Here is a 24,557-nt window from a genome sequence, read left to right on the forward strand (position 1 = left end):
GCTGACCCTTTTTAAGTCCTTGCACAGCCTGCCTTCCCCTTCCATGTCTTATCTGGGATTCAGGTCTCTGTTTAACACCTGTGTAGCAAATCTTAGATCATCAGGTAAATGTTCAACGTGTTGTAGCAGTGGCTGTATCCATCCAGGAATAACAGGATCCTTTCTTCCTTTCCAGCCATTGCATGTAGAGGAAGGAATCCAGGTAAATCCAAGTGGTTCTGTTCACATTCTTTCAGATTTGTCATGTGCTTGTCAATTATTATAAGAGAAATTCTTCCCTGTGAGGTTGGTAAGGCACAGGGTGCCCAGAGAAGCTGTGGCTGCCCCTGGATCCCTGGAAGTGTCCAAGGCCAGATTGGACAGGGCTTGGAGCCCCCTGGGACAGTGGGAGGTGTCCCTGCCCATGGCAGGGAGTGGAATGAGATGATTTTTAAGGTCCCTTCAAACCCAAGCAGTTCTATTTTCTGTGATTATTTAGGTCTTTTCCTAGTATCATGAGAAGATAGGTGATGAACTAAGACTGTTTTTCCTTTCCTTTCTCTAAAATCCTTTCTTCTGCTTCAGTTAATTTAAATGTAAAAAAACCAGCAATCTGGGTTGGTTTAGCACGTTAGTTCTTCATCTTGCAAAATCTTCATAAGGCAACCAAGCAACCACCTTAAAAAGCTACAGGTAAAATGTGTGAACAAGACTTCGTCGGAGAGAGAGAGCGAGCTTTTTCTCATCTTGGGAGTAAATTTTGCAGTATCAGAACGCCCCTAATTAGAGGAGCTAATCACACCAACATATTTGTGATTTAAATTAATTCATATTAGGTATTCATTGTTAACAACTTGTTTGGGAGATTTGTTGCATCCATCTTCCTCACAAAAATATTCATTTTATTCACAAAAAGAGTAGAAGCCATGTTGCAGCAGATTCAAAGCAAGTAAAAATAATTGACATCCAAAATTTGTTACTCTGATATGTGCAAGCAGTTAAGAGGAGCTCTTCTGCAGATTGTCTCCTTGGATCAGACTGAAATACTTGTTAGCAAATTCCTGTCAAAAGAAACTGAGAGAAATAATCTTGTACAGAGCAATTGGGATGGAAAGGAAATGCAAAACCTTGACCAAAGCTTGAGTTCTTAACATGAGACGTGTTGTGCCTTCCAGTTTATCGTCACACCCTGGTGAGCAAACAGCTGCTCAAGAGCTCTTGGTTAATTTTTTGGGGTAGTGTCTGTGTTTGAGGATGTGACAGTGCTGAAAAGGCACAGCATCACTTTTCATTGGCTTGGGGACACAGGGGATCATGTGTACAAATCCCAAATGATTTATAAACCACAAGTAAAGCCTGTGAGAGGTAAGTTTCCTGACAAAACTGTCAGTTATTTGAAGATGTCCAAGTTCTCTGCTAAAATGTACATTGGTGGTGTTTATAACTGGCACCTAACAGTAAAGGTTGCTGTCTGGATTTGTTTCTTTGTTTCTAGGAAGGGTTGCAAACCTAAATACAGTGTGAATTCTGTGTGTTGTGATATGGGTGTGTATGTAATATCTCAGGGCAGGATGACATTTTACATTTTTTTATTGGATGCACTTTCATTGTGTTTCTCTGAAGAATGAGAATTGAGTCAAAATAAATGGTAAGAATCTGCTAGGTACTCTTCTGTGGTTTTTTCCAAATTTGCTTTTTAGACTTTTGACATAAATTAGTATATTTGCTCTTCTTATTTATTGCCTGCTTATTATTTTTACTGGTACACTGGGGGCTACAAAACACTTCTCTGTTCTAAAATGAATTTGTTCAGTTATTTTAATTGAGAGTTTTGTCAGATTAAAAAAAACCCAAAGAAGTTAATAAAAGCATCGTGCTCCATCCATTGTAGTGAGGAAAATTGCTGTATTATGTTAGAGAATGTACTCTAAATTTTAGCAGAATGTAGTGTTGTAACTAGTGATGTAAAACAGTGCTTTTAATAGAGGGCTTTTGCAGTGCTTGAACAGTGGACTCATTTTTAACCTTGGATCCTTTCAGATCTCAGCCACAGTGGATTGGGAGACCATTATGAGAATTCCCACTGGGGACAGCAGCCCGCTTTCAGGAGTGAAGGCAACTGCAGCTGGGATAAAGTGATAATAGACAGGACTGACAAGGAAGCGTGGCCTTCCATTACCGGAGCTGAGACTGAGTCTGCCTCAGAATGTACTACAGACACTGACTCTGCCTCCAACTGTGGCTCAGAGAACAGTAGCATGGCTACAGGGAGTGCCCAAGGCAACTTCACTGGACATACAAAGAAAACTAATGGCAATAATGGCGCCAACGGAGCACTCGTCCAAAGCACTTCTAACCAGAGTGCCCTTGGAGCTGGTGGAGCCAACGGCAACGGCAGCTCGGCCAGGGTGTGGGGGGTGGCTGCGGGCTCCAGCTCTGGCCTAGCTCACTGCTCTGCCAGTGGTGGGGATGGAAAGATGGACAACATGATGGGAGACGGTAGAAGTCAGAACTGCTGGGGTGCTTCCAACTCGAATGCTGGCATTAATCTTAACCTTAACCCTAATGCCAATCCAGCTGCCTGGCCTGTACTTGGACATGAAGGAACTGTGGGAGCAGGCAACCCTTCCAGTATTTGCAGTCCAGTCAGTGCCATAGGTCAGAACATGGGCAACCAGAATGGGAACCCAACAGGCACCTTAGGTGCTTGGGGAAACTTGCTGCCGCAAGAGAGCACAGAACCACAAACGTCCACTTCTCAGAATGTGTCTTTCAGCGTACAACCTCAGAACCTTAACACTGATGGACCAAATAACACTAACCCCATGAACTCTTCACCAAACCCTATCAATGCAATGCAGACAAACGGACTGCCGAACTGGGGGATGGCCGTGGGCATGGGGGCCATCATCCCGCCCCACCTGCAAGGCCTTCCTGGTGCTAACGGGACTGCGGTTTCTCAAGTCAGCGGGGGCAGTGGTGAAGGAATGGGCAGTTCAGTATGGGGGATGTCCCCGGGTAATCCTGCCACAGTAAACAGCAATTCTGGGTTCAGTCAGGGGAATGGAGACACTGTGAACTCAGCATTAAGTGCTAAACAAAACGGATCCAGCAGCGCTGTGCAGAAGGAAGGAAACGGAGCGAACGCGTGGGACTCGGGGCCTCCCTCTGGTCCTGGGGTCCTGGCTTGGGGCAGGGGCGGTGGCGGGGTTGGCAGTGTGCATTCTGGAGCCTGGGGCCACCCCAACCGCAGCGCCAGCAACGGCGTCAACGGCGAGTGGGGCAAGCCCCCAAACCAGCATTCCAATAGCGACATCAATGGGAAAGGATCAACAGGGTGGGATAGCTCGAGTGTTACCAGTCCCAATCCTGCCATGCAGCAGGGCAATGAACAAATGAACTCTTGGGCCAAAGCTGCGGCATCTGGCACCACGGCTAGTGAAGGAAGCAACGACAGCGGTGGGAGTCAAAATGAAGGCAGTACTGGGAGGGAGGGGGCTGGAGAGGGCAGGAGGAGAGACAAAGGGATGATAGACCAAGGGCAAGTTCAGTTGCCAAGAAATGACCTTGACCCCAGGGTCCTGTCCAATACGGGGTGGGGACAGACCCCTGTGAAGCAAAACACTGCCTGGGAATTTGAAGAGTCCCCAAGGTCTGAACGGAAGAATGACAATGGAACTGAGGCCTGGGGTTGTGCAGCTACTCAATCTTCAAACTCAGGGGGGAAGAACGATGGGTCCATCATGAACAGTACAAATACCTCTTCAGTATCTGGGTGGGTCAACTCTCCACCGGCAGCTGTTCCAACAAATACAGGTTGGGGAGACAATAACAACAAAGCACCAAATGGCCCAGGGGGGTGGGGAGAGTCAGCAAGCTCTACTACTGTTAATAATGCTGCTGCTGCCAAAAGCGGCCACACTTGGAGTGGGACCGCAAATCAGGAGGACAAATCACCTACCTGGGGTGAACCTCAGAAACCCAAATCTCAAAACTGGGGAGATGGACAGAAATCAAATCCAAGCTGGACTTCAGGAGGTGGAGACTGGACAGATTCATCATCTGCTCCTGGACACTTGGGTGATGGGAAGAAGAATGGATCTGGATGGGATTCTGACAATAGATCGGGGTCTGGCTGGAATGATTCCACAAAGTCTGGGACCAGTGGGTGGGGGAATGGCACAAACAGCAAGGCTAATACAGGTACAAGTTGGGGGGAATCTTTAAAGCCAGGCCCCCAACAAAATTGGGCTAATAAACCCCAGGACAACAATGTGAGTAACTGGGGAGGAGCTGCTTCTGTAAAACAGACGGGGTCAGGGTGGGTTGGTGGGCCAGTGCCAGCCAAACAAAAAGAGAACTGTGAGGCAACTGGCTGGGAAGAGCCATCTCCACCGTCCATTCGCCGCAAGATGGAAATCGATGATGGTACCTCAGCTTGGGGCGACCCAAATTACAACAACAACAAGACTGTAAACATGTGGGATAGAAATAATCCTATAATTCAGAGCAGTACCACAACCAACACCACCACCACTAGCACCATTATCAACACCAACATGGTTGAACCTCAGCCATCGCACCAGTCAAGTGCCCAGCCGAACCGGTCCCCGCTGCTTGGCCCAGGTATGGCAACAGTTTTGTGAAATATTTCATAAAATAGATTTAAGAGGTGCTTTATACCAGTACCAGTTGCTGAATGCTGTCTGTCCTGTTGGTGTGTTGGGTAGAAATCCTGTGTTTATGTCCAGAATATATTTATTCCTTTACTCTGAAGCTGTCTTGTCTTGAGGACAGAACCCATGGAATCTGACACAAATTTCCATAATCTGAAATGAATGTAAGAAAGGCTTGAAACAATATTTGGTCAATACCGTGGTAGGTTTTAGATTGTGGATCCATGTTCATTGTAACACCTCTTCCACAGTTATTTAACACCTTTTAATTCAGCCATTTGAGAGGCTTGGGAATTTTGGCAAACCTTTCTTGTTATTTGTCTGCTGTCCCCACTGCGCAGGCTCGGCGTGTTTAGACAGTCTGCATCTGTTTCTTTTCTGCAAAACATCTCTTGGCAACAGATGTTTGTTAACAATTGCATGAATTTAGGCTGCTGCTGTTTCTCTGTCCAGCTTGTTGTCTTTTATGAAGAAGTGGTTCTCTTCTCAGGGGTCAGGCACAGGCAGCATCCTGGATTTTGTGTGGTTCTCAAAAAGCAGGACTGATTCTAGGTGTTAATATTCAGGGTGGCTGAAGTTAGGTTATTCTAACTTCAGTTGTGTTTCAAAGACAAGGTTTTAGGCATTTAGGAATTTTTCTAATCAAAGGCAAGGTCTGTTGTAGACCAGCAGCAAGGACTGAAAATGCATAAAAAATGGGAAAATGCTTAAAAGAGAGGTATTTAAATGAAGGTTACACTAGCAGCCTGTATCTATATCATGACCGCAGACCTCTCCAAAAAAATGTAATCATGCACTACTCTTTCAAATTCTCCATCTGAGTTTTGTTTCCAGGTTTTTGTTTCATCGTGGTCATGGCTAAGTACTGACTTTTTAACCACTTTTCTTCTCCAAGTGGGATTTGTTCTCTATTCCCATCCTTTTTCTCTTTGATGTTTTGGAATGTTTCACATTTGCTTTAATGTCTGTATAAAAATAGTCTTAGGTTCCCCACTCTGGTCAAATATGTTAACAGTAGAGGGTACCTATTTTAATGAAATAACGTGCTCCAGAAGCAGAAATCTTTAAATGGCTTTGTTCTTGGTCAGCCCAACATATGTGACTACCTTATTTAATCAATATTTAAAACTTTACCCATGAAACAAGAATTCAGATTCCTGAATTGTAATGGAAGTATCAGGAAAGTGGATTTTTGGTTGGGTTTAGGTGAGGTTTTGTTTTTCATTAAGGTGATTTTTTGAGGATTACTTTGATGCTTGTGAAACTGTTCATACACAGCAATGCATTGTTAACGTTATTCAAATAATTACCACCTTATAGAGGAAAACTTAACGGTCGTGAGCCCTTCAGATTTTGAAAATGGAATTTAAAAGCTGGTGTTAATCTGCAGTGATTCCTTTGGAGCATGAACAGCAGCAAAGGGTTTCTTTGAAGCAATTTGTTTACATATTCAGAAAGCTGCCTATGAACACGTAACCAGCCTGCTCAAGCTGCCCCCCAACCAGGTTCAAGTGAGTGTTGGGCTTCTTGAAAAATGTGAGCTAGAAAGATTCTAAGATCTTTTAAGATAAGCAAATCTTTGATCTTCTCCTTTATTTTTTTTTAATTTTCTGAGATAAGCAAAGCCAGCTCTCAGAATATATTTAAGTCAGCATGCAAGAAAAGGACAAAATGAGTAATAGTGAAGACAATTAAAAATATGGTTCTGTTGTTAAAATTTAGATCAAGTTGTAGCAGGCATAAATTAAACCTTATACTTGGTATAGTTCAACAATTCTGGGTACAGTGTATATAAAGGTGTATTACCAACTCTTGGTATGGTACAAGTATAAAAGTCAAACATGGAAATATTTGGAAGGATTTTTGTCTGAATGGAAGCATAGAGCAGTCCCTGTGTCTTGAGCTCTGCTGTGTTTGCTTGTGGCTGTGCCAGAGAGGGACCTGTGCTTATCTCCCATACAAAGCAGCAGTGTTATTCCAAGGGATGGATCCCAGGGACTCCCCTTCAGGCAGGAGCCCCCTTTTCCCAGGGCAGGCAGCACAGGGCAGCTGCACAGCAGCATCCTCCTGCTCTGGGGGAAATGTACACAGACCTGAAACATCCACAAATCACCCAAAACATGGCAAGCAAGTAGTGAGTGTCTTGCCTCCCACGCAGACAGGGCCCTGCACTTTGGATTTGTGCTGCTTAACTCTTTTTCCTGCTCCAATCCCCTCTCCACTTGGCTGTGCGTTTGCAGCCTCTGCAGAGAATCCTGTCAGCAGGAGACTTCTGCAATCCACAAGCAAAGTTCATCCAGCAGCAGTTCTTTTCCATGGAAAGCATGATTGTGTTATTAGAGCCCGTGCTACAGTGCATGCTCATCTAAAATCCTGCAACTCTTGAACTCTGTAGTTACCATGGGCATTTTGTCACATGCATGGGTCATGACAAGCTCTGCCAGTCACTTTCAGGGAATATAATGAATAAGGAATCATGGATTCCATTCCTGTATAAGTAGGGAGGAGTTGGCAGATGGAAATTGTCACAGTCACACGTCCTGCAGGCAAAGAAGTGGATTTTAATTCTGCTGCACAGCCCTAGTTAGGAGTTCACAAAGGATTAACAGTTCCTTTTGGGATTGGAGTGTATCCTTTATTAGTTTGGAAATAGAGGCCAAGTTACAGTCTTGTTATTCAAGTTGTCACCCATCCCCAGAAGTTCTCCAGATCCTTTGAAGGCAGAACTTAAAAACCATTGATGGGAAGCAGATGTTGGTAAACACTTGGTGAAAATGAAGAATGCTCTAAGGAGTTTCATTTTCCATTGGAAAAGAAGAGGAAAAAAAGAGGGGGGAAGAAATAGATAATGTGATAGATACAGTCCTTAGTGGTTATAGGAGCTTATTCTTAACGTACTGGTGAATTACTTAGAAAGAGGGGCAGAAAGCTGGTGGGTTAGATTGGGGTTTAATCAAAATTACTTGTGCATAATTCTTCCTAGTATTTCTAACTCATGCAGCTTTGATATGAAGGGAATAAGAAATGAGAAATGGTTTTGCAAACAGAAATGATTTAAAGAGATTTTTGGTTCCCAGACAGCATCAGATCCTCCCTCCAAGTGCTGAGGAGTGGGCTTGATGCTTTCCTGCTCATTACATAGGAGAGCCTGGCAGGGTTCCAGCATCCTCCAGCTGAGGAAAGAAACAGCAGAAGATAACACAGGCTTCCCTGTGGGGATTGTAGGTCACAAATTAAGGTCTTTGTGGTTACTAGAGAGTGAGGAGCTTAAGTTTTAAAAACCTGAACTGGGTCTAAGTTCTGAAAGCTCCAAACATCTCCTTTTAATAATCCTGTGCCACTAAGTGGCAGCTCACATGGCAGTGTTTTTCTTACTTTGAACTTCCATCAGAATGGATTTGAAAGCAGCTCAGCTTTGGGCTCCTTTAGGGTGCTCATGTGAAAACCTAAAACCCTCTGGTGGGTGCTCAGCCCATGAATAGCCAGGTTTTGGGGGGCAGCCAAGTGATGCTGAGAGAGCTGCCCTCGATTTTCACACAAGGGTGATGTCACTGCTGAAACCCAAATTAGAGCTTTCTGAATGCTCAGTGAGGAGCTGGAATCCCTTCTGGAAAATGAGAATTTGAAAGATTAAAGCTTGTAGATGGCTCTTAAATGTATATATATAAAACCCAGAATAATTAGTGTGTAATTAGTAAACAACCTCTTTTCTGCCTAATATTTTCTTTTATATCTATATAAGGTTCTAATATTTTGGTTTGCCTGTATTGTGCTCATGTGCTCTGGTATTTATCACGGACCAACAACTTGAAAGAAAACAATTTCTGCCATCCAAATAGCTATAGGGTTATTTTGAGGGAAAACAACTGCATCCTGCCACAGCTTAGTTAACATTTCACTTTCCCTTGAGGATTTCCTGTTGGCTGTGGCCCAATGTTAATTATGTTTTTATTTCTAGAAAACAAAGCTCTGCCAATGTGTCCATGTTTATTACTTACTGGGATCTTTTCATTTCTTGCAATTCTAACAATGTTTAAAAACTTCAGTACTAAAACCTCACTTTCTTGCCAAAGAAGCATTTAAATGGAGCGTGTTCTGTTGTGAAACAACATTTGTGCAGATCTGGGTGGGTTTTAAGGAGCTTTTTACCAGGACAGACTAAATCTGTATAATTTCCATCAGAAAATAGGAAGTTTTCTCCAAGCAGAACTTTTGAAAATGTTTGGGAGGTTCAGGTTTTGAGACTGCTCAAAGATCTTGGTTTGCCTTCCCAACAGCCATGGGGAGTTTTTCATCATTCATTCAAAAATGTAATTTTGTTCACCTTTAAACTTTCTAAACCAGAATCATTTGGAGTCAGAGGAAGATAGCACAGAGACAGTAGCACTGGGACAGCAGTATTTACTCAGAGGGGAAACAGGTTTGCAATTGAGAAGTGCTCCAGAATTTACAGACAGGGTAATTCTTGCAGTGCACAGGTTATTTTTCCAGCAGCCTTCAGATTTTATTTACTAATTTCCTGCACTTAATTTTATCTGTTAAGATAGTTTGGAGAACTTTTTGTAGATTTCTTTTGTTTGCTTTTATGCACTTGTACTATTTTCTGTTAGTAAAGGCTGGCTCTCCCATTATTTGTAATCCCATATTATTTCCTGCTCAGTGCATTTAAAAGCACTTAAAATAATTTGGACATGACACATCTGTGGCCTTTAGTTGAAGTTGTTGAATTTCTAAGGCCAACAGAGGAACTGGGGTTTTTTTGAGGTTTTTACTCTATAGCATGGCACACTTTGGCTTTTTAATGTATAAATTGTGTTTTAAGGATGATTTCCTAAATTGAATTAGGTAGAGTTTCCAGTAGAGGTTGCATGAAGTCAGGGGGATGTTAATACTGTGCACTGTCCCTGTTTGCAGTCTGGGTGGTGTTGTGGAGATGTTTTGTTTTGTGTTTCATTTGCCTGCAGTTAATCTTTTTCAGCTGCCAATATGATTTAATACTCACAGTTGTCTGCCAGTTGCCTCCTGAGTAGTGAGGCAGAAACTCAAATAAAGCCTCCTTTAAATAAAGTTGGTTTGAAAATACAAGCAGAAACCTTGAAATAAGCATTTCAGGTACAACACCAAGGCAGCTGTCATGTTAAGTACAGGTTCATTTAGGTACATCTGTGGATCTGCCAGTTTATCTTCTTTACACACCTTAAAATAACCAGAAATGTGAGGTACATTGATCGAGCCTAAACCATGGCATTTTTGTTTCAAATGGAAATAACTTGAATGAAACTGTGACATTTTGAGTTGTTTCAGGAGCTCTCTTTAAATTCAGTGCCTCTTGCTGGTAGAGAAGGAGTTTTCTGAAGCTGCGACACACCAGTGGAGAATTTGGCACCCACTGTGCCATCTGCACTTGCATCAGTGTCTGAGAGCTGCTGTAAGGAATAGAGCCTAAAATAAATATATAGTGCAGGAACATGGGAGCAATGCACAGCTCTGGGCCCATTTATTTGATTGTTTTCTCTGCCAGGCAGTGTTTGAGTTGTTATTGGCAATGGATGCTGCTGCAGTTTCTGGTAAGGGGAATTCTGTGGAATTCAGTGAGTTCTACAAGGACTTGTTGCTCAGTGAACCATTATGTTTGGTTATTTCAGTGTATTTCAAGGAACTGTTAGACACTCCCCTGCCATTGCCTACCTATTCTGGGTGTCAATTTGTGGAGAAAATGTTGTTCCTGCTTTTTGAAACCTTTCCAGAGTATTGTTACAGATGCCATTGTGGAGCAAAAAAAGGAAATAATGCTGTGGCAAAGCAGCATCTGGTCATTCACTTAGAAAATACTCATCTTAATAACATTCATCTCCAATAAAAAGGGAACAAGTTCCTAATTTAGCAGCCTAATTACCAGTGGAATTTTTAAGCAGACTGAATTCTACAATATTTGTGAAGATCTCAGCTGTCATGTAATGGGATGTAGTTTTATTTACAATTGTAGAAAAATAGGTTAGTGTCAGGTATCTGTAAGAATTTTGTTTTCTTGCTTGTTGTGCCTCTCTTTGTGCTTGTTTACAAAGTACCTTGAACTCCACCTGTGATCCAAGTCCTCTCTCCAGAAAATCTCTGGTAACAATGGCTGTAAATTCAGTTTACCCCTTTGCTGTGTTGGTCAGGTTGCTCTGTAGGCTCAGGAGCCCTGTGGCTGCTGCTGCCACGTTCAGCTGCAGGGCTAAAATCCTGTCAGATGGATTTAAGAGTATTACATTCAAGGCCAGCCAGACTAAAGCTGTTTCTTCGGAGTAGCTTACGTCTTCAGTGAGTTCATGTAATGCTTTGGAGGAAAACAATGGCTTCTACCTGCCATTCCCTGTGGTTTGATTATGGATTCTCATTGCAGTCTTGATTAATTTCCCTTAAAATAATATTTATTATAATGTAGAGGGTCAGTGATGAGGGATAGGTAGGTAACCATGAGCTATAATAAAAGCTTTAAGGAATACATTCAGCACAGATAATCTTCACTCAAAGTGGGAACAGTCAAACGGCATCTTATTGCCAGGGCATGAGAAAAGAGATTTTATAATTTGTAAACAGTGAAAAGGAATTAAAATTGGTTAAGATCTTTCTGTGGAGCAAGGCCCAGGTCAGACTGGGGTCTTGGTCTCTGGAATTCTGGCCCTGGGCAGGTGGGAGCAGCTGCTCCTTGGAACCAGTGTGGTGCTCACTTGGCAGCCTGGTTGCTCCTGGCTGTGGAGAAAAACCCTCTTTCTGTGTTGACACCTTGGCATTAGTATTGAATTAAGAAAAAACTCTTAAAACCAAATTTAAGGGATTTTTTTTAAACACACTTAACTACAGTCACTGTATGTACTTACTGGTTCATGCTCTTTCCAGAGAAACTCATGAGCAAAATTCCAACTTTTTTTTAATTATTTGATGAAAAAACCTTTCCTCTCATCACTGTTCTCCTTGCCTTGCTCCAGCAGGCTGGGGAGAGATGCCTGCTGTCCACACCAAGAGTGAAGCTTCCTGGGGAGAGCCTTCCTCCCCTTCTGCTGCAGTTGATAATGGCACTTCAGCCTGGGGGAAGCCCCCCAGCAGTGGGACCGGGTGGGGAGAGAATCCTGCCGAGCCTGCAGGGACCTATGGAAGAACAAATGCTCCAGCTGCTGCCCCAGCACTGTGCAAACCAGGTACACACAGGGCTGCCACTGTCCTGGCAGGGGAGGGGGTTTGTTTCTGCCACTTCTGCTCTTCTCTGCATTTCAGTCACAGGCAGCCTTGGTGATTTCATTCTCAAAACTGTGTTAGCTGTCACAAGGCCATGTTAATCCAAATACCCAGTTAATTCAAAAATATGAATATGGTGCATCCATCTGGAAATTTAAAGGAGAGTAGTTTTGTGTGTTTGGAAAGCAGCATGGCAGAGGTGCAGGAAACTGTGAAACTGCAGAAGAACATGACTAGGACTTAAAGCCTTGGTGTCTAAAAAAAACCTGTATTGGGATGAGAAGCAGTGGAGAACAGTCAAGATAGAATTGATTCTGGTAGGAAAAGCAACACTTGAGAACCACTAATGATAACAACCTCATGTTGTGTTAAATTGAGTGAGTGGGTGTTTTCTTCAGCCATTAAAACTGTTGCCAGGTTCAGGAACATCCTGAACAACTTCCTGCTTCGTGATTCCTAACTCGTGGTATTTAATAAATCTCCTCCATCTCTGAATGTCCTGAGGGCCACTGTGATTGCTTTAGACTCTCCTCTTGGCTGTGCAGATTGCTTAGAGATTCACTCCTGCAAAATACCATAGTGAGACGTAGTTAGAATTCCCAGAAAACATAAAAGGGTGAGTGAGAGCTCTTAAGATGAGTAATCCCAGCTTTAAACAGAGTAAACAGAATAAAACAGACTGAGGTGATACAACCTCATCACTGAATGTGAAGCGTTTCCTGCAGCCCACAAACTCCTTTCAGATTCTCCTTTCTTCAAGATGGGAATGAGTGTCTGAGCATTAATGACTTAGAAATCTAGTTTGTTCATGAAGAATGTGGTAGGTAAAATGGTGAGATTCATTGAAAGCAAAATAGCACTTAACAAATGTGTGCTCCTGCTTTGGTTCCTTGTTGCTGGGAGAGTGGAGTGGCCATGACCACAGTTCCTACTGGTTCTGGGAAAAGCAGGACTTGGAAGTTGCTGGATGTTTTCTTCTCTGAGTATTTAGAGAACTTACCTTTTTTTTCTAGGTTCAAAGAAGACATTCTTATAATTCTAATGCCAATTAAGCTATTTGATGAACCTCTTTATCTCTTGAAAATGCTCATTAGCACACTGGATGTGGCACAAAAGACTACTTCTGTGAAATTTGCAGGAACCCGAATAATATTTTTCTTCTCCCACTTTTCCTCCAGCTTCAAAATCTATGCAAGAAGGCTGGGGCAGTGGTGGGGATGATGTGAATCTCAGTACTAGTCAGTGGGAAGATGAAGAAGGAGATATGTGGAATAATACTGCTTCACAAGAGAGCAGCTCCTCCTGTAATTCCTGGGGGAATGCCCCGAAGAAAGGACTTCAAAAGGTAAGACAAAAATAAAGACACTCTCTAGCAAGAGTGGAATTAGTGTAACGTTTGTAGAATAAGTTGTCACAAATTTGCTGGTGCATTACACCTGATATTAAACCTCTGACACCTGAACACAAGCACAGCTTGCCACTACAGTGGTTCAAGTACAGCCTACCTTGTTTCCAGGGGAAAATGGGTGATCTTTGAATTTAGGCATGTCAGATGCTTCGGGAGTTTTGTTGTTGTTGCTTTTGTTTTCTCTAAGTTTTATAAACTTCCATGTATTCTAAAGAATGATAATGTATTAACAGAAAGAGAAGAAGGTGTTAAGGGGGCTTTCAGACACTTCCCATGGTGGTGGAAAAGCAAACATTGTGATGGAGCTGTTTAACACAAAAAGCTGATTTCTATTTGTGAGGACGGTGTGTGTGTGTGTGAGAACAAAGTGAACTTGTGTTAATGCTGCACTCAACCGAGAACGTAGACAATTGTGTGAGGAAATTTTCCATTGCACAGTCTTTATTTCAGGACAAGGCCAGGCTGTAACTTAAAGGAATTGGGAATGCATTTAGCCACTTTGTTTGTTAATCCATTAGCCAACAGTTAGGCCGGTGATTTGATCAAGTATGGTTGTTTCTTGTACTGTCCGCAGCCCAAAACAAATCCGCGCTTGTCCCTTGGTACTTTCTGGAGAACTGAAAAGAAGAGACTTCTTAAGGATATTGTGATAGAAAAGCTGCACAAAGATCTTTTAAAGGTGTTTATCTAGACGCTCTTGTTTGTTTTTAAGAAAATACACTGAGTAACATTCTTAACTTCAAGGTTGCAAACTTGTTTTTGGGAATGTTTTTCAGGAAGTGTTGTACTATTTCAGCTTTATTTCGTTATATTTTTCTGCCAAGGATTAAAATGAAATATGTAAATTCAAAGGTGGCTTTAATTCAGTGGCCAGCAAATCAAATACTAAATAGTACTCTGAACACCTATTCAGCTGAGATAAATTTTTACACTTTTGGGGGAAGAGAATCGTAGTCGCGTTGCTCGGAGGGTTCTTCAATACTTTCTGAATTAATGTACTAATACATCTTTCAGTAGCATGTGCTATTAATAAAAACCACTTACCATTTCTTTTATGTACATCTCACTACAATGAACGTGGCAAGCAGCCCATTAATGGAATCTCCCATTTATTTACTAAGGGCATGAAGACATCTAGCAAGCAGGATGAGGCCTGGATCATGAACCGTCTGATAAAACAGCTCACAGACATGGGCTTCCCTGTGAGTAGTGCTCAGCCAGCACACTGTGCCTTAGCTTTTAGTTTGTACTTCTGACTGTGGCTGTTTCAGACTGTAGCTACACCAAGATCTTCACTCTCCAGGCCAGGAAGTAGCTCTGACCTGCATTTAGACACATACTGTGATTTCAGAAATCTGCTCTAAACCTATTCAATGCTCTGAGATGAACTGGGATAAGATTTTGAAGTTCATAGTTTTATAACAACAGGTATTACTTTGAAGTGCAGTAATAATCCCTTCCCATTCCTCTTTTTTCATTAAACAGGTGAAATGAGAGTATAGCTGGGTTGTTTCTTAGAGAAAGTCATATCATTGTGATATTTGAGTTGTTCGTGGAAAACAGGAAGATGTTTAAACAGAACAATGTGTTTCACCTTGTAGAGCCAGTACTTCCTTGACAAACTGAAATACCTGAATTGGGAGAATTGTTGAAAGCAGGAAGAAAACACACACAGACATTATTTAGGCTGCTGAGTAAACATTAAGCCCAGTATTTAAGAGTTGTGCCTGTTTTCTCAGGTTACTTTGAAATCACATAAATGTGATTGCTTTTCCTCTTAACATAATTCCTGTTTTTGACAGAGAGAGCCAGCGGAAGAGGCCTTGAAGAGCAACAGTATGAATCTTGATCAGGCCATGAGTAAGTATCTGTGTAAGTAACTTTCTTGTCTTTAAAGCAACACGGGAACCCTGCATGATTATAAGCATTTGATTATACTCAGATTAATTGGAAAATATTTCTTTTCTTGCCTGCTTTTGTAAGCAAGATGAATTTCTCTGAACTGCTGGTGGCAACTTTACTCTCTCTGCCTCACCTTTGCCAATCTATTTCCCTTTTCTGTGCAGGTGCTCTGCTGGAAAAGAAGGTGGAAATGGACAAGCGTGGAATGGGAGTGACCGACTATAATGGAATGGTCACCAAACCCCTTGGCTGCCGCCCACCACCAATCTCCAAAGAGTCTTCCATGGACCGCCCCACCTTCCTTGACAAGGTGAGCTCAGCAGCAGGAACGTGGTGCACAAGTCAGAGTGTGCACACTGTAAAAATGATGATGATTTTCACTGTCTGCTTAGAAAGCGTAGAAAGAAGTGTGATGGATGTGGTTTTGTTATTTTTCTTGTATTTGTTCAGTTTTGTGGGGAATTCAGTTCTCGTGGAAAGGAGAAATTATTTGATTCTCAGATAGAAAGAAAGAATGGTCATCCCCAGTTTTACACTTGAAAACTTGCTAAGGAATCAGTAACACAGTGGAACTAGAAATGGGGGGAAAAAAAGAGCAAAAATACTAACCACAGCTATCTGTGAGAGTGCAGTCAGTGACCCTTGCCCAAATTCACAATCAGGCAGGACCAAGGCCAAAATCTTCCAAGAAGTAGGCTCTTAATTTCTCTTCTTTTAGTTTTGAGCTTCTTAAAAATTTCAGTGGAAGTTCAGTACCTAAATATGAAGGAGGGGTTCAAAATCTTCCAAGAATTAGGCTCTTAATTTCTCTTCTTTTAGTCTTGAGCTTCTTAGAAATTTCAGTGAAATTTCAGTGCTTAAATACAAAGGAGGAGTTCAGGTATTTGTGCTACATCTCTACATCTCATAAATAGCTTCTCCAATGAGCTTCCCTTTCTGTGACCACATATGACAAATTTTCCAGCACTGTTTAATGACTGAGGAAAAAGGCTCCAGTAGTTTGTGATGTCCAGGATTCAAAGTGACTAAAGAAAAGAATATATGAAAAAGGGACCCAAATCTTCAGTAGGAAATGAGATTTACAGCCTTGACAGAAAATCCTGGAGGAACTTACCAAATCACCTAAGAATCCCCCTGAAAATTATTGACAAGTAAGAAGAATCTCAGATGTTATTCTGTATTTCACAGGTTATATAAAGGTTCATACAGATAGATGGGTGGTGGAGGATTCTGACCACAGAAATCAGTGCTTTTGACAAACTGTGCTGAAACCAATTCATCTCACATGAGCTGTGTACAGGGTGTGAGGCAGTAATGAAATCCACTCATATAAAGCTCATTCTTTGCCATGGCAGACTTTAATGAATGTGTTAATTGAAGGCCACAAAAGATGCATGCATGCCAGTTAGCCTTTCCTTTTCTTGGATAACAATACCTTCAGCAGTGGAATTCTTGCCAGACAGAGAGGTGCATTATGTGCAGCATGATGCATAATTCTGGAAACATATGTTAAACACAACTATTGAGAAGGGAGTACTAAAATCATTAATATTCATACAGTAAGTAAAATCTATCAGTCTAGGCATAATCTGTCACAGTGACTTGGCTCTAACAAAGGAAATAATCCCACACTGTATTTGTTAGCTATCACAGTGTTGAGCAACTTGCTTAGTGAATTAAATAAATATAGTTTCTGCTCTAAGAACACAGACTTTTTATTCCTCCAAAGAAATTCTTTCCAGATTTACAGCTCATGCTAGTTAAGCAATTCCTCCAAAACCTTTTTGCCCTTTGAGGTACTGTTTCAGGGTATGAGTCTGGAGCTGTCTTGTTTCTCTTTAGGTCATCCTTTTGGTAAGGAACAAGCTCTCCACACAGCTGGACAGAGCACTCCAGCCAGCATTCCTTGTTTTACTTACTGCTTTATCAACTCATCATCCTTTTGTTGAGTCTTCAATAAGTTCTGCAAGGTTCAGCTCCACGAATTTGTAATTTAGGGTGGTGTGCTCATTGTTACCACTCTCAGCTCACCTGCATTGAGACACCAGCATTTTTCTCTAAACAGCTAAAGCCAGCACTTCATATTTTTTTAACTTTGTATATTTGAGGAGGGAAAATTTCCAACCCTGACATTTGCCTGTGGACCCAGTGAACTCCCTGTTCTCTCTGCATCAGGAGTGGTCTGTGCAATTCAACATCACCTTTGAGTGTTTGCTTTCTCTGCTTGCTGCAGGTGCTCTTTATTCCATGTCACACCGAGTCAATCTTCAGCACTCAGTGCTTTGTTAATTTATTATTCCTCAGGATGTTATCTTGACCTGTAGCACCATAAAAGGACAAGGGAGAATATCCAGTGGCCTTGAGAGAATAAAGATGCAGCCCTGATACGTGATCTCAACCACATTATGTCACACTTGGTGGCAGGCATGCTGTGCTTAGGTGTCAGGTTTGCCTGAAGATGTTACCTGGTGCCTTCTGGAGCCATCAGATTTGTAAGAAAAACATGTCAGATTTTCCTGGAAACATCCTTAAAATACCAGAAATAAGCCTAGAGAAGGGATGTTTTTTTCCAAATATAGAGTTTGGTTTGGGACTCTGAAATTCTCACCTTGCAAATGAAGTGTCCTTTTCCCCATCCCTCATAGTCAGTGATCAGCTCCTCTGCTCTACCTACTGGAAAATCCAGGTCTTTGAGCCTTGATACCTCTCAGCATCCAAAAAATCTTGCAAAAATCTTCTGACTAGCCCTGTTCCTTGTTTCTGATTTGAACATAGTGTTTGTTGGGTTTTTTCAGCCTCACCCTTCGCATTCTGAGCTCAGTAATCTCTGGGGACTGTGATTGGTTTTCATCTTTGGGACAATAAGGAGAATATTGTGTTAATAGAAGAAGAGAAGAGAAACTTTTTTAGATGTCACAATTAGATAATGATCACTAGGATTTTAAAGTTTTCTTCTAAATTCTTCTTTGCTTCATCTCAGCCACTTGTGATCCAATGACTGAAACCATTTTCATCACCCCTTGTATGATGAGCACTTCTTTGACTATTGCATTTCCTCCAGGTTTCTTTTGCCTAATTCCTGTTTGATTTGAAGATAACTTTATTTTAGATGACATTTTATTACTTTAACTTCCTCTTTTAGGAAAGGATTTTTTAATTTCAATCTTTTTTTTTAAGATGTCAGTGTGTATTTTCTGCCAGCTACTTCTGTAACTGACTTTATACAAAGAGCTCTGGCAGATTCATCAGCCTCTCATCTACCTGTTGAGACATTTTGATTCATGAAGTGGCAGTTGTTGGCAGGTGACTGCCAAAGTGTCCAGGCATCCTCTGCTAAATTGTCCATATCTCATAGGACTAAAAACCTTTGAGTAATTCCACTTGCATTCTGTCACCTTTGATATGTGAGACTATTGTGAGAGACTTCCCAAAATCCTCAGAAACACCAGTGTGATGCTTTGTGTTAGGTAACTGAAGTAGGAAACACTGCTACCGGTAGGATTTTATGGGTGTGCCAAATCCCTTCAAAAAAGTTAAAAGCAGTGCTGGATTGAGCATTAATGTGATGATTCAATTTTTAATTGAGTAGCCTGAGGAAGAAGTGTAACATAAATTTGTAAGAAAATCACTGAAGAGGAAAGGTTAGGTAGAAAAGATTGTTCTTCAGGAAACAATTATTACATAAAGGATCCTGAGAAATAATGGGTCAGAAACCACTGTGAGCAGTAAAATTGTCCTCTAGTCTGGTTTGAAAATGCTAAAAGGTGCTTTAATTTGACCAACTAAAATACTTCATGTTAAATGAATTGATTTTAGTTCAGTTATAGAGCACAGATTTGTGCAGCACACTGCAACAAGTTCAAATTAAATAAAATAGAACCAGATGAATATGAATAAAATGTTAGGGACCCACACAAAGCCATTTGCTACAATTCAGCCAAGGAACACACTTGTGAAGGAGTCTGGAAATGAAATGCCTGAGTCTCCAGTGTGTCCTTCACCATCCTTGGCACTGCCTATTTCCAAATTGAGAAAAAATAATGTCACTAAGGCAAGACTTGAATAAGTTTGGGGGGCAGGGAGGGTTTTTCATGGTCAGTAGGTCTGTTCACATAGGGAACAATGGCATCTGAAGGGGAGAGCAAGCACCAAGCTTGAAATTATTTTCACTTTGAAGGGGGAAGGGTAGAATTGTAAACATGTGTCTGTGATCTAAAGAGAAATCCTTGAACCTGTTACTGTCATGCAAGCTGCAGTTGTTTGTGGAGTGTGACTGATGTCCAGTAGAATGTAAAATATCTCAAGCTGAAAGGCCTTGGGGATATCATTAGAAAATGTCAGTGTCCCCCTCAGGATAGTCAGATAGGATGTCAAGTGTCACTTTGCCTGATAGTAAAGAAACTTTTCCTTTGCATCAAAGGAGAGCTGTAGAAAATGCATTTTTCAGGATTAACTTAAAACATATAATTCACTGAGCATGCTTGCTGCATTAGGTCATCTGTTTGGGTATGTGGTAAGCAGACTGGGCTTCTTTTTCAACAAAGGAGGTTCACCAGTATCTCACAGTCTTCTGGGACATTGAATTTATTGGTTGAAATAAAGCTCCTCACCTCTTTAAAAAGCTTTTCCTTACAATGATCATACTGCCTGAAAAGCACCAACCCAGCACATTGCAAATTAAAGCTTTTTCTCTCTGCCTGTTTTTTTGGAGCCCTACTTTGTACACAGTGTTATTTGATCATTCTTACCCCAGGCTTCCCAGACATCAAAGCACAGTTTGAGACAGAACTCGGTGCCCCACTGAAACACGAGCAGAGATCTACCTGTTTGATTGGGGGTGCTCTAATTTATTTTATTTTCTGCCTTGCTGTTTGCCCCCTGTGGGGGCTGCCTCCTGTGCATCAGATCCACGCTCAGCTGTGGTTCCTCACAGCCCAGTTAGCAGAGAGGGCTCCTCCTGCCTTGCTAAAATCTGCCTCCTCCTGGGGATGTTCAGGAAGGCTGCCCAGCTGATATTGTCATTTCTGGGGTTGATGGTTTGTGTTCATTGGCTGCCTTGCAGTGTAATGTTTCAGAGTGGGGTATTAATAACTCAGCGCTGTGTGAATATTAAAAGAGGCTCATGTGTCTCAGTTAGGAAAGGGGATTAATGCAAAAATGCTTTTTTAAGAGCAGAGCTATGATGTGGAACCAAATCCAGACTAGTGTCAAATAAGCTGATGTGGCCTTTCCCAAGTTTTGGGTTTGTTAAAGTGCTGGGTTATGTCTGGAGCTTTCCAGACAGACAGAGGGGCTTCCCTGAAATGTGCTGGGCCTCTCCCTTTCCACCTTTCAGTCTGGTGAAGAAAGGAGAAAACCTAAGTGGGGAGGAGGCAATGGCCACATGATAGCTCTGCAATCAGCTGCTAAAATCCTTCCTTTCCTCTGGAAAGGTGGGTGAGGGTGATTGTGCATTTGGGGGATTAAGTACAACAAAATTACCAAAACCAGTACCTTAATCCTGTTTCTCTCTTTCTTCTCCCTTCACTCCATGCTTTCCATTCCCTGCTATTCATCCCTTTTTTTATGTATCTCTTTTTACTCATCCTCACCCTCCTGTGCCTCCATGGGACTCTGGTTTGTGCTGTGGGCTCCTGGCATGCACACAGCTCACCCTTTCTTTCTCCAATCAGGATGGCGGCCTAGTGGAAGAGCCCACTACTTCACCATTTTTGCCTTCACCAAGCCTGAAGCTCCCCCTTTCAAACAGTGCACTCCCTAATCAGACCCTGGGCGGGATTGCCTCAGGGCTGGGCATGCAAAACTTGAATTCTTCTAGACAGGTAAGGCTGTTGGGGGAGATGCCGAGGGGAATTTGGCTCTCTTGGAGTAGCTGCTAGTGCCTGTCAGCCTCTTTCCCCAGGAAAAACAGGTTTAAGCTGGAGGTGCAACAGCTTTGTTCATGTGAAATATCAGAGAGGAGCTGCCTGCTGTGTAAATGTTTCACCTTACAGGACATAAAAAGCAGTGTAGTTGTAATTAGCCTGCTGATGACACATATCCATCCAGAAGAGACTGTAGTGTTGTGGATTTACACCCCTGAACCCTGATGTGGCTCTGCCTTCATTGATAAGAAATCTCTTTTTTTGAGGCATTGCTAATTGTCCCAGACTGTAAGGCAGTGAGATTGCTCTAATTCATCTTTCCTGGCTGGTATAAATATTCTGTGATGTCATGGGGGCTTCTTTATTCCTGTTCCAAGTGTCAAGGCATCTCAGAGTTTTAACAGGTGGCAAGAAAGAAACTGAGCTTCCAGCACCTGGGTCAGGTAGAGCATTGAGTTAAGGGGGTGTTTTGGCCCCTGTGTAGAACAGGTGAGAGGGAAAGAAAAGGAGAGGAGATGAAAGGGGGTGAAAACTGAAAACCACCATGAGAGTGAGAAGCCAGTAAGTACTGTTGATTATGACAAGGTTATTTTTGTCATCAAACTGAAGTCCCAGCAAAGATATGAAATAACAACACAGAAAAAATTCATCATTCTGTTGTGGCTCTTTATTATGTATATTCTTTTAAAGTCAGTTTTTTAAGGCAATACTTGTCCAGCACTTACAGCCCATTAAGCACAGCTTTCCAAAGCAGTCTCCACTAATAGCATGTCCATTATCAGTAGCTTTATAAAATGACTAAGTAAAAAAACTGCTTAGCCAGCTGGAGGATGGGGTTACTGTGAGTTTAATGCCTCCATTCTCCTGTCCTTTGCTATACAAATATAAACATTTTTGGCAAGCACTTTCGATTGTTCATCTTGTGACCCTCTAGGGTCCTGCATCCTTATAAAAACCATCTTCAACTTCAGCTGCTTTTTGTCCAGGCAACTGTACAAAGGTTTAGGGGTTTAGGATGTTGGGTACACGGCAGTGCTAAACTTTGTATGTGCTGGTCTCTTGATTCCTGCCTGTCATAATCACTAAGAATAAAGCCTGCCCAGACAAGTAGCACCCAGGTTGTGTCACTAAGTGCCTGTGTCACTGTTGTCCTGCTGCAGATACCGAGTGGCAATCTGGGTATGTTTGGCAATAGCGGAGCAGCACAAGCCAGGACCATGCAACAGCCGCAGCAACCGCCAGTGCAACCTCTTAATTCATCCCAGCCTAGTCTTCGTGCTCAAGTGCCTCAGTTTCTATCCCCTCAGGTCAGACAACACCTCACTCATGTTTTCCCTTTCCCTGGAACTCTTCCCATGTGCTCTGTCATGCTCCTGCCTGCCTGTGTCTGTGTTATTTGTTTGTTTCCTAGGCAGGGAGATGTGGCATGGCTGAGGTGTTCTCACATGCATGTCATATAATTAGAGCATGTTCTCATGCTCCTTTTTGCACAATGGTGATTCTGAGGCATTTATTCTCATCTCTTTTTTTATAAATGAACACTTGAGTATGGTTATTATGATTGTATTAGAGCCTCCTGCTAATTTTTTTGATAGTTCACGGTGGTAATAACATTTTCCAGCTGATGTGACTCTTATTAATGGCTCACACAGTTGCCACTGTTAGAAGTAAATGTACAATGTTTAACACTCTTCTCTCCTTTAGGTTCAAGCACAGCTTTTGCAGTTTGCAGCAAAAAACATTGGTCTCAGCCCTGCACAGTTAACCTCGCCAATTAATAATCCTCAGCATATGACGATGTTGAACCAGCTCTATCAGCTGCAGCTGGTAAGTTAAAAGACGTGGCAGATAAGCTGTAAATCAGAATTGAAGGCATGAAGATAAAATAGGAGAATGACTAAATTTTTAAATGACATGACAGATCTTCAAAACAATCAGCCGCTGATTTCTTCTTAAAGTTTCTTTTTAAAGAAGCACTGTAATTTTTTTTTTTGCCTCAGGCTTTATAAATAGTCATTTGTGGAATAATTATCCTTTACAGCTGATCGGTGGAACTAAAAATCAGCTGTCTTCCTACTGGTGTGAATAACACAGTGTGTTCTCAAACAGCACTGGCCTGTGTGTTACATGTCAGTAGAAAGATTAAACTGGACGCATGTGTCACAACAGAACGAGAGAAATCTTGGCAGTGCTGGTCACCTGAGTTACCTACAGAACTTCTTCATTTGCCTCACTGAAAAATAAAGCTTAGGGTGAATTTCCTTTAGTTAATGGAGTGTATTTTAAACATGTCATGTGATAAGAACTGCTTACTTTTGTGTACTTTTGCCATGTTTGCAAATTTTACATCTGTATTTTTAATGCATATGAAAATACTTAATTGCATTTTGAGAATATTTTTAAAAGAGATATTGTAAACTCAGTACTGGCCAGGGTTAAAAATAAAATTACAGATGGCAAATTAGTTCAGTTGCTGATCTCAGTGTGCTAGTCAAACTCTTTTATTCAGAGTTTGATACTATTACTCATTTCTGATTATTTTCTCTAGTTTTGAGGAGCACAGCATTATTCTCATAATAATTGAACAGTACCCAGCTACTTGAAAAATGCCTATACAGAATTCCTTTGGATTTTGAATTCATCAAAGTGTTTCAGAGAAACTTACCTTGTAAAAGAATTTGCTGTCAAGCCAGCTACTTGAAAATTGTGGATTTTTTCAGGAATAAAGCAGCACAAGTGATTTAACTGTAAAGTGTTGGCAGAACTCAAAATGGCCAAACCAAAAATAACAATTGGTTTTTATTATATATTTATATGGTACATGGTATATTTATTAATATACTATTTGTATAATATTATAAACTTCTATTTTAATTTTTGCTTTGTGTTACAGTTATTTCAGAAACAAAGCAGGTTCCTCTCTTTAATGACCACTTTTTGCCATATGGACTTATTAGTTGCTTTGGTTTTAAAAATGAACACGGGACTTAAATAAATGCATTCTAAAATGCATTTGCAACAGGATTATTACTGTTGCTTGGTGGAGTGTTTTGAGAGCACTGCAGAGTTGGCCTTTTCTGAGCTGTGGTGCAGCAGAGCAGCTGGAGGGAGCGTGCTGAGGGTGCTGTGTCTGACTGTCCCTGTCCCCACAGGCGTACCAACGTTTACAAATCCAGCAGCAGATGTTACAGGCTCAGCGTAACGTTTCCGGACCCATGAGACAACAGGAGCAGCAAGTAGGTGTCCCTGCCAGCTCAATCTCTGCTTCAGGGGTTGGTTTCAGTAGCTTGAAGAGGCTCAGTGACATTACAGCAAAGCAGCTAAAGCATCCTTAAATCAGGGATGCAGCGCGTGGCTGGAGTGCTGGGCAGGGAAGTGCTGAGTAAAAATAAAATAAAAAATAAAGCTTATAATGAAAAAATAAAAATAATCTACAACCTCGCTGGAGGAAAGCTCTTCAGCCCTATACACAGGCAGTTTGTATTTGTAAGGGGATGCAGTGTGTTATCT

General features: G+C 41.7%; 1 protein-coding gene across 11 annotated transcripts in view; it reads left to right on the forward strand.

The window, feature by feature from the left end:
• Nucleotides 1–24,557, forward strand: part of TNRC6C (trinucleotide repeat containing adaptor 6C) — a 46,952-nt gene that overhangs the window by 3,658 nt on the left and 18,737 nt on the right. For 2 of the 11 annotated variants that reach the window (XM_031059944.1, XM_031059940.1), the window contains exons 2-12: nt 2,020–4,605; nt 11,627–11,836; nt 13,052–13,218; nt 13,856–13,960; nt 14,403–14,483; nt 15,084–15,141; nt 15,348–15,493; nt 20,832–21,005; nt 22,208–22,354; nt 22,752–22,874; nt 24,200–24,283. In XM_031059944.1, coding sequence (XP_030915804.1) covers nt 2,020–4,605; nt 11,627–11,836; nt 13,052–13,218; nt 13,856–13,960; nt 14,403–14,483; nt 15,084–15,141; nt 15,348–15,493; nt 20,832–21,005; nt 22,208–22,354; nt 22,752–22,874; nt 24,200–24,283 — 3,881 coding nt within the window. The remainder of the gene's footprint in view (nt 1–2,019; nt 4,606–11,626; nt 11,837–13,051; nt 13,219–13,855; nt 13,961–14,402; nt 14,484–15,083; nt 15,142–15,347; nt 15,494–20,831; nt 21,006–22,207; nt 22,355–22,751; nt 22,875–24,199; nt 24,284–24,557) is intronic. The other 9 variants (XM_031059948.1, XM_031059950.1, XM_031059949.1 and 6 more) reach the window with 7 other exon arrangements.

This window comes from Geospiza fortis, unplaced genomic scaffold (assembly GCF_000277835.1).
Source record: "Geospiza fortis unplaced genomic scaffold, GeoFor_1.0 scaffold244, whole genome shotgun sequence".
NCBI lineage: Eukaryota > Metazoa > Chordata > Aves > Passeriformes > Thraupidae > Geospiza > Geospiza fortis.